The 10,190-nt window shown below is 56.5% G+C and overlaps 1 protein-coding gene across 1 annotated transcript in view; it reads left to right on the top strand.

Moving 5' to 3' along the window:
• Positions 1–10: 10 nt before the first annotated feature.
• The window catches only part of LOC104624818 (lipoma HMGIC fusion partner-like 4 protein), a gene marked incomplete at its 3' end in the record, with an annotated part of 10,798 nt that continues 618 nt past the window's right edge, over positions 11–10,190 (top strand). Inside the window, 2 exon segments of the mRNA XM_010292282.1 lie at positions 11–207; positions 209–369. Of these exon segments, the coding sequence (XP_010290584.1) occupies positions 11–207; positions 209–369 (358 nt within the window).

Genomic DNA, 10,190 nt, shown 5'->3' with positions numbered 1-10,190 from the left:
GGCCGGCAGGATGCTGCCCTCGCAGGAAGCCTCCAAGCTCTACCATGACAACTACGTGCGGAACTCGCGCGCCATCGGCGTGCTCTGGGCCATTTTCACCATCTGCTTCGCCATCATCAACGTGGTGGTCTTCATCCAGCCCTACTGGGTGGGCGACAGCGTCAATACGCCCAAACCCGGTTACTTTGGGCTGTTCCACTACTGCGTGGGACTTCAGCACCATCCCCTCGGGCGCCTTCCAGGCGGCGGCCTTCTTCGTGCTGCTGTCCATGGTGCTGACGCTGGGCTGCATCACCTGCTTCGCCCTCTTCTTCTTCTGCAACACCGCCACCGTCTACAAGATCTGCGCCTGGATGCAGCTGCTGGCAGGTACCCACCGGCCCCCCACGGGCATAGCCCACCCCCGAGGGGCCTTCTCCGGGCATTGGAGAGGGTGGTGGGTGCGGGGGATGCGGGAGTTCTCTGGGACAGCAGCGCCAAGCGTGGGCAGTGGCACTGGCACCTGCAGAGCCCCAGGCACTGGTAGCAGGGCCCTTGGCCACAGGGATCACCAGGGTTGCTTAAGGAAGCTGGGCTGGGTCCAAGCACTGCGGGGCCATGGTTCCAGGAACCAGCCCCAGGGCTTCCTGGGACACCCAGGCCAGGCACTAGCACTGATGGAGTACCAGGAATGGGCATGGGTGCTGAGGGAAGCTGGGCAGGGTACAAGCACTGCAGGGCCATGGGGCATCCCAGACGAGAACCATCCCCAGGCCACCCCAGGGCTTCCTGGGACACCCAGGCCAGGCACTAGCACTGATGGAGTACCAGGAATGGGCACCAACTCAGGGCACTAGCACCCAGTGCTCCCCAGGCACTGTTATTAGGGCCCCTGTCCACAAGGAACACCAGCACTGCCTGAGAAAGCTGGGCTGGGTATAAGTACTGTGGATCCATAGGACATCTCAGCCAGGAACTGGCCCCAGGGCACCCCAGGGCTTCCTGGGACACCCAGGCCAGGCACTAGCACTGACAGAGCACCAGGAACAGGTGCTGGCTCTAGGCACTGGCACCCAGGGCTCCCTTGGGTAGAGGTTGGCTGCAGGAAACACCATGGTTACTCAAGGAAGCTGGGCAGGGTACAAGCACTGCAGGGCCATGGGGCATCCCAGACGAGAACCATCCCCAGGCCACTCCAGGGCTTCCTGGGACATCCAGGCCAGGCACTAGCACTGATGGAGTACCAGGAACTGGGACCTGTTCTGGGCACTGGCACCTGGGGCTCCCCAGGCAAGATCTGACCCCAGGGAACCACAGGGCTCCCTGGGACCCAGATGGAAAGCTGGATCAAGGACCCACCTCAGGGGACCCCAGAACAGCCACCAGTCCTGGCGCGCCTGAAAAGCCTGGGGCACCCCAGGACAGCTGGGCCAGACACTGTCCTTGGAGCACCCTGGGCCACCCTGGGCCAGGGACCAGTCTCGGGGTACCCCAGTACACCCCAGTCAGGGACCAGCTCTGGGATACTCTGCAACAAGGACTGTCCCACAGTCAAGGGTCAGCTGCAAGGATGCCATAGGACACCCTGGACCTGGGACCAGACCCCCAGGGGCACCTCACATCAGGGACTAGTCTCCCAGTCTACCCATCCCCAAAGGCATCCCTAAGCAAGCCCTCCTACAGGGGACACCCATTTTTGGGGAACCCCTAGCCTCTGAAGGGAGCAGGAGCCCATGCATGGAACCCTCAGCCCTGTAAAAGCACCTGTGCACAGACAGACCCTCCATCTCTCCCTTAAAGAGCTGTGCTCAGGCCCCCTCCCTCCAGCATCAGGAAAGGGCTGTAAGGACAGACTTTCACCAGCTCTCTGCATAAAGGGACCCCGAGTACAGAGCTTCCCACAGAGGGACACCATACATTTACCTTGATGTCTCCTCAGAAGTAACCACAGGCTCAAGCCCAGTCATTCCCCCCAAAAGCAGCCCTGTCTATAGATCCTCCTTAGCTCCCTCCACAAAAGAAACCCCACCATACATGTACCCCAACACCCTCACAGACTCACTCCTCAAAGGGACATCATACAATAACCCAAACTTTTCTGCAGAAGGGGAACAGATAAGGATCCCAAATATCCCCTTGTCTGCAGACGTCCAAGCTGTCCCCACAGAGGGTCTGTCCTTTTGTGAGAAAGACACCGAGAAGAGATGCTGAGCTTCCCCCAGTAGCGTGACCCTTCACTTCCTTCTCTCTCTGCTTTTACCGCATGTGGAAAAACATTGTGTTACTCCCCATTGTATACAAAGTGTGAATAGACCCAGAGCCCCCCATATGCCTCATGAAAGGACCCCAGTCCACCCCTCCGTGGGAGAAGGGAGGTCATTGATGTGGGAGGACAAAGCCCCCCCATGCTAGGGGCTTGCAGCTAGCCTGGCTCTCTCCCTTGCAGCTCCTTGGGCTGGAAAGCCTGACCTCTCCTCACCCAAATCAGGACCACAGCCAGACCTGGAGCTGCCTTGGTTTATTGGGAAATTCCTTCATCTTTAATTTTCCCTGTCCCAAAGATTTACCCATTTAAGGCAAGCTCAAAGCCCAAATTCTATCGATTGTCAGCAGCTTAATCAAGTGGCTTGGAGCACCCAGCCGGCGCTGCTGCTGCGCCGGGAACTGCGTGGTGGAGGGCACTGCACTGAAGGCAGCCCCAGGCTTCCTCCCTGGTGCTTTCTGTCCTGTCACAGCTCAGGCTGGGGTGGCTATGGAGCACCCTGCTGCTGTCACCTCTAGGTACCTCTCGGCCTGCCCTGGGGCTTGTCCCTCCTCACACTTGGCACCTTGCAACTACACTTGTGTTGCTCACAACTGCACTTGCGAGAACCCCAAGTGCGCAGCTTGCTGGGGCCATGGGCCAGCTTTCCTGGCCCCAGCTGGCCCAGGCTTGGCTCAGAGCTCTCCCAAAACAGCAGAGCTATGCAGCCTTTCTGTGTCGGGGAAAGTCCAAGGCGGCATTAACAGAGACTGGCCATCCACCCTGCCCTGAGACGGGGCAGCCTGAGAGAGCTTCTATCCTGCAGGAGAGGCTGGTGTCACCATCAGGGAGGGTCAGGATGCAGAGGCAGTGGTGTGGTGTGTCCCAGCAAGAGGAATTCTCGTCCTGTGGGGGACTGGGCAGGGCTGAACTTCCCTGGGCATGTCAGAGGCAGCCACAGGTGGATGTGTTGCCTTGCGCATGGAGAAGGAGCTGCCATGACCCATGGAGAGGACACCATGGGCCAAATCCCATAGGTAGGGTAGGGATGTGGCCCAACACAGGCTCCGGCACAGCATGATGGCAAGCTTTGGAGATTCACCTGCCTGGGAGGTCGGAGGGTCGTGCCAGAACAGAGAACTTGGAGGGGCAAAGAAGAGAAAGGCGTTCCTCCTGTCTCAGTGAGGTTTTAGCTGAAGGACTTGCAGAAGCAACAGCGAGGCCCAAAGTTTCATGGTATCTCTAGTGAGAATCAGGTAAACAAAGTGAAAGGTAGAGAGGTGGGGCAGAGTTGGGCCCACCCTGTTCCTACGAGATAGCCGGTGCAGAATACAGGGCTGCTGAGTGAGGGCATGAACGGGCCCTTCAGAGGAGAAAAATCAAGAGTAGGAAGGTCAGGGAGGAGGAGAGGATGATGATCAGAAATTCAATATCTCTTTCAGGAAAAAAAAAAAGTTTAAATCATCAATGTCTGATTAGTGGACGACAATCAAGGATGGGTTTAATTAGAGCTTCACAGAAAGCTCCAGCTCTAAAGCCAGTACCCCCCTAGGAGAAGACTGGATCTAATTAAGAGGAAAGGCTCTGCTTTATCGCAAATAGAAACCTAGCCATCTGCCCTGTTCAAAATCCCGGTAACACAAAACTGGAGATTTTGCTAAATCCTTCTGTTATAAAATCAGAAATGGGCCTTTAACGTGAGCACATCAACAACTGTATGACTGGCAGCATCCTGATGCCACCCCAGTCCTCAAAATTAGTGGAGGAGCTCCTTCAGAAAGTCCCACGGGCTGATGCTTACTTGAAGAGAAATGGTCTGCGTGGGTGATCCCTCTCGTCCACCCTCCATGGAGGGCAGGTACAGGAGTGAGAGGAAGGCGGCTGAGCTGATTTTTCCAGCCACCACATAGCAGTCATCTGCTGGACACCAGAGCAGAGGAATACACCACCACCTCCATGCACTGACGCAGCTGCCCAGGATATCAGAAATATCAGAGAATTTCCTCTGATTCCCTAATTCTCTGGTGTAATGTCAGATGCAGTCACCCTGTGAGCGAACTCCAAGCTTTGAACAAAGTTGTCCTGATGTCCGGCACTAATGCTGGAGCAAGAGGCTCCAGCCACCTCTGCGTGGCACCGCACCCACATGCCTCCCGTGAGGATGGTCACTCTGAGCAGGTCCGGGGCTCTGTTTTCAGGGGCTCTTTGGGTTTGTACTTACAGTCTACTGAGGGTCAGAAGAGGCAACCAGCTGAACACAGTCCCTCTTGCATGGGGGGAAGTGACTGGTCACGTTTGAAGGTGTTTCCCCACGCTTCAAGTCCAGCAGTCACTGTGGTGAGACCTTCCCGCTCCCTTAGGCCAGGCACAAGCACTTTCCACCTGGGGCCATGTCACTGGCCACAGGACTGGGGTTTGTCTTTATCAGTGGCACTTTGGAGTTAATTATGCCATGTCTAGGCACTTTGTCCAATGGAGAATGTGATAATACATACCCACCTCAGCCCTTTTCTTCTTTGGGAGACCCCCTTCTGAGCTACACTCACCTCTCAGATGGGCCCTTCCCACCCACCAGCATGTGAACTGGGAGCAGAGGCAGAGCCTCGGTCGGTGGCTTCATCTTCTGCCCCTGAGCTGCGTTTGCCACCATCTGAGATGGGACCCCTCCCCAGCGCAGCTGCACGGCATCGTTTTGGCACGTCCGTGGAGAGGAGCGGTTAGGAAGCCTGTTGCCAACTGCTGGGCTGAGCACGGCTCAGCTGCCTGGTGTGGTGATGTGTCTGCAGCCTTAAGGGAGAGCAGGGGCTGGCACGAGCGAACGCTGCAGCCCCAAAACACTCCCTGGTGCTGGTGGCGATGCGGGGGTTCTGCTGAGCCACATCAGGATGGGCTCGTCTTCCCGACTGGGACTTGCTGGAGAGCCAGCTCCTTTTGGAGAAAGTTTGAGGTTTCAAAAAAATTGTTTTCATGGATATAAAAGTCATTCATTGTAATCCTTAATGAAAAAAATGAGAGAGACACATAACACTGCTTCAAACTAGCTAGGAGCATAACAGCTGCAGGGAATGAGGATGAAGTAGCTTCAAGCCAAGGGAGAACTATTGCCCATATATGATCTTCCAGGTGAATTGCTTCCACCTGCCAACCTTGCAGCAAAAAGATGACATCACTGCAAAAAAACTTTGCATTTGTTGAACTACCAGCTTCTGGCCCCAAAAAAAACTTTCCTGAAAATTTCCTCTCTCCTTCCCCTGCCACTCCTGTTGTGCAGCGGGGACAGGAGCAGCGACGCAGAGCAGACCTCGCATCCATCCAGCGCCTTGTGCTCCGCAGCAGCAAGCCCTGGGCTTTGGAAGGCAGCGTAACCCTCCCGTAGTAGCTGGTAATGTGCCTGAGGACCCGCAGGGAGGGACTGAGCAGGGTGTTTTGGAGCCGCTCGTGTCCTGGAGCTTACATCCCTTAACTTGTTCCAGATAAAGTAACTGTCAGTTCTGATTCATACAAACTCATAACTCTATTCTGAATCTCGCTGATTTTTGGCTCAGAAACAGCCTGTGGAGCAAAATGCCGTAAGGGAGCTCCTGTCTCTGTAAATGGCCAGTGCTTGCCATCCTGAGCACACTGCCTTTAATTTACATTTATTTTTGAGGGATTTCTATTTGAGGGGGGCAGGGGCTGTGTTTGTTCCCTTTTCTTTTGGTGCTCGGCTCTCAGGAAGTTTCCTAGTGAGATGCAGACACTGCAGACCCCAAAGGCACCACACAGCCCCTCTTCCCCCAGGGATTCGGGGCTGGTGTGCAGTGCCCGGGGGCACCGTGTCGGGGATCCCCAGTGGGGACCCCTGATGTGCCATCAGAATCATGGTGAGTGGTGGTGGGCACAGTGGAGGATATGGCACCCAGACTTTCCTCCCCTTCGGCACAACGTAGATATGAGGGGCTGAGAAGGTCACCGAAATAGCCCCATCAGAGGGGTGTGTCTGGGGTGAAGGTGGGATGACGTGCATGAGGGAAGGGGACAGCCAGCTCGCTGAACCCAAGGGAGGGCGAGCCGCTGCCCATGGGGCCAAACACCTCACTGTCTCCAAGCCAGGTTTAAGAAGCCCCTTTGGGACTGAGCAGTTGCTGTTTTTCCCCCAGTTACCCCCACATTTTCCGGTTTTCAGTCCCTCGTGTGTCCTGTGACAGTCCCTCTTCATGCCTGTGCTGGGGAGAGGCCAGGTCTCTCAGCTGCAGGACATGTCCTTAACACCTTCCACCCATGGCAGGCGAGAGCAGTAAAAGCCAGTCTTCACCCAAACCTGCAGACTAAGCTAGACAACAAAACTGATTAAAAAATCAGATTTGAATCCTGCAGTCACAGCTGCACGGGGCTGGGGCAGCACTGGGATAACCCTAGCACTTGACAAATACACGGGTTACCCAGACAGTCCAAATTAGCTAAATTCACCTTCTACCGGGGGATGTTATCCTGCCAGGAGGAGTCTCCTCATCTCTCTCTGCTAAAAGCTCTCTCCAGTGTTGCAGCCTGAGTCATAACGTTGAATTCCCTTCAATTAATTTCTTTTATGCGGATATCAAAAGTCCTTGAGATACCCATTTCCTTTCTCCCCTGACAAAGGAGCACCGAGGAGCAGGAAGCCATGAACCAGCTGCAAAACCAAGCTGAGAAATGCCGGTTTCCCCGGGGCCAGAGCCCCAGCCCCAGCAGGATCCCATGGGCAGTCCTGCAAACCACAGCTGGTTCGTCCGTTCGTTCGCTCCTGCCTACACCCTGCCCCAGTGATCACCGAAATGCCTGGTCTCAAATCCGTCTGTCCAACCAGGAGAACTCTGGAAGAGGGAGTTGGAGCCCAGGGTCTGGGGGAGGGATGGCAGCTGTGGGGTGTGACAAAGCAGCCGGCTGTCCTCGGTGCCACCAGCAGTGGGGACTGGCACCACACCCTCAGAAGAATGGGAGTTAAAACCAAAATGGGTGGGAGTTGGGTTATTTTTTTCCTTTTAATAGCAGCTCTTGTAGGAGTCACTTGGTGTTTTTCATGCGGTTGCAAGGTGTAGAAATAGGTTGTTTTAAACAAAACCCAAAGTTTTCCCGCAGGTCTGCAAGGGACCTTGGGACGTTTGGAGGCAGGTGCTGGCAGAACGGTGCTGCGGGCAGAGGGACAGGCAGGCAGAGCCCCGTCCTCGCAGCCCTCAGACCTGCTGCGAGGGGCCTGTTGAAAAGGGCAGCGCCGAGGCCTGTGGACCGCGTGGGGATCCCCTCCTTGTTCCTGCTCTGCACTTCAGTGTCGCTCCTTGCTGCATGCCGGCACGGGAAGGTGCTTCCAGGACATCGAGCGGCCTGGGGACACACAGAACAGGGAATTGCTTGTGACAGAGCAGAGGACTCGGCTCGCTTCTGGGCACACGGAGGACAGACGGGAAGAGCAGAGCACTGCGCTGCTCTTTGCTGGGAGAGCACCTGCCCTCGGCAGCATGCCCCGCCACGGCCACTTGCCGGGAGCGGTGCAGCAGTGAGGGGCTGGTGGGAAGAGGCTGGTCACTTCTGGGCAGAGGCATTTGGGTAGATGCGGTGACTCGGGCACGCTGCTTTGCCCTGGTAGTAAATTTGTAGTTTAATTCCCTCTGGCAAACTGGGGCTGTGAGATCTTGGGCAGAGCTCCTGGAGCTGCTCCGCGGGCCAGGGCACAGGCTCCCCTTGCCCCTGTGCCAGTGCAGAGCGGGTATATGGGGAGAGGAGGAACCAGGGCAGGGAGACACAGGCCAGAGCCAGCCCCGGTGGTCCTGGCAGTGGCCATTGCTGCCTGTCCCCTGTGGCTGTGTTGTGAGAATCTGCTGCACTGGTGGCTCACGTGCTGTGTATTTTTCCCGTGCCTTCTTGAGCCACTCTCTGCTTTCACCTTAAACCATGTCTCTCGTCCTCCACGAGTGCTGTAGCCCTCCAGCACATCAATCCACTGCCTCCTGCATTGCTGCCCCATCCTGCTGTGTTTGAGACCTGCTCATGTCCTGGGAGACCCTCACGTGTGCAGCTGTGGTGTTTGCAGTGCTGTGAGCTTTCAGAATCGCAGAATTCGTGATTTGTGACTCTCAGCAAGCTCCTGCTTTGTCCGGGCAGCTGGATCCACCTGGAGCCCAAATAAATGCTCAGAAATGCAGAGACAATACTGTTGCTTGCAGAGTCCAGGAAAAGACCCAGGGGCTGCTGTTCTGCTCCTGCAAAGGGGTGACTGACTGCTGTGTGCAAAAGCTGGGAGCCTGCCCGAGCCCCTGCTAGTGCAGGTAAAATTGGTACCTCATTTTTTTTCTATCTTTTTTTTTTGCTTCAATTTGCTTTTCCTGCAGCCCTGTTCTCTTGTGGGCTGAGGGGGGCTGTCGCTGAGGGCTGCTGCCCACCCAGGCAGCTGGAGCGTTCGCCTTGCTGCTCACCACGCTTTCCTCTGGCCTTACCACGCTCTTCTCTCCTCACCAATTTCGGCAGAGCCGTTACAGCCCTGCCCATTTCCAGGCTGGGTCATGTCAGCCTGACCAGTGCTGAGGGGGCAAAACCATCCCCTCACCAGCGACGGCCACAGAGCACCTTAGCATTTTTCGCAGCTGCACGGCACTGGGAATTCAGTGGGGTCCTCAAATCCTCTTGGCAACTCTGCTTTCCTGAGGAGCATCCCTGGCACAGGTCTGCTGCTCCTCCTTGCCTTTTCTTCAGGCACTCAGCTGAATTAAATGGCATCTAGCTCCAAGGTGCCCAGGTTAGCGGGCAGGTTAGGTTGCTGCTCGCCGTTTACCATGCAGCACACAGTGTCAGTACCTATTACATGTTTTCTTCCAGAGGGTATGGGTTTGGGTTGGCCTGGACCCAGTGGATGGGGAGTTCCCCCAGATGCGGCTGTGCTTGGCTGGGAGTCCCTGGTGAAGATGCGCTGGAGATGCCGGCTTGCCAGCTCCTCGCATGTACACCCTGCTCTGCAGCCGTGCGGTGCTGGGATGCCACCGGGGCTGTGTGTGGTCATAAATCAGCTTGCAGAGCTCACCTCTCTCTGCAAGGACGCTTTTACCAAGCAGGTTCGTAATGTAGATGGAGGAGGCAGAGACCAGGCAGCAGCTGGCGGGTGGCATTGTGTGCCGGGGTGCGGGCTGCCGAGGGCGACTCGCCTTGGCATCCTGGCCCTTTCCCAGGGAGAGTGGTCGGCGCAGCTCATCAGGATGCAAGGGCCGTGCCGAGTCCTGGTGCGACGCCCTGCGCCAGCCCTGCGCTCGCTTTCTCACCCCTTCTGGGATTTCTCTTCCCTACCAAGAGCACTTAAAAGCACACGTCAGCGCCCCGAGAGCTCACCAGCCAAACCACGCTGCGGCAGCACTGGTGCCTGGCAGGGTGTTTGCTGTCCCTCCAGCAATAAGGGACAGGGAGACACTTTGTCGCTCGTGTGGGCACAAGCCTCTTAGTTCTTTCCTAACCCAGGACAAAAATACTCACAGCACATCCCAGCTTCTCTACAACACTCTTAAAAATTTTTAGCCTTCCCAGCTGATACGGGGCGAGGAGCTTTTGTACTGGCTGTAGTTAGAAAAAGCGTTGCCTCCTTACCTTGAGAGTCATGGGCTTTGTCTCAGCATTTCTCTTCCCGTTCATCCTGGTGCTCCCTGGTGTCTCCCTGCTCAGGACGGAGCATGCGGGATGGAGGCACTCGGAGCAAGTGTGGTGCCGGGAGTGGTGCTTGCAGGGCAGCGAGGTGGTCGGCAGTGGGTGATGGGGATGATGACCCTCTCGGTGGGTGATGGGGATGAGGCCCCTCTCGGCAGGCAGCACCCCTGCCTGCAGCTCCCACCCATGCGCAGGGAGCCTGCAGTGATGAGGAAAGCCCATGGGGGACCACTGGTCCTGTGGCTGATGCTCGAAGGAACCAAGCTCCCGATGTTCCCATTTGTGCCTGGGCCAGGTTTGGGGCAGCCACAGGCAAATGGAAGTCCTG

Source organism: Phaethon lepturus, unplaced genomic scaffold (genome assembly GCF_000687285.1).
Source record: "Phaethon lepturus isolate BGI_N335 unplaced genomic scaffold, ASM68728v1 scaffold21268, whole genome shotgun sequence".
NCBI classification, from domain to species: Eukaryota; Metazoa; Chordata; class Aves; order Phaethontiformes; family Phaethontidae; genus Phaethon; species Phaethon lepturus.
The sequence above is the reverse complement of the archived record's forward strand: the minus strand, read 5'-3'. Positions and strand labels throughout refer to the sequence as shown.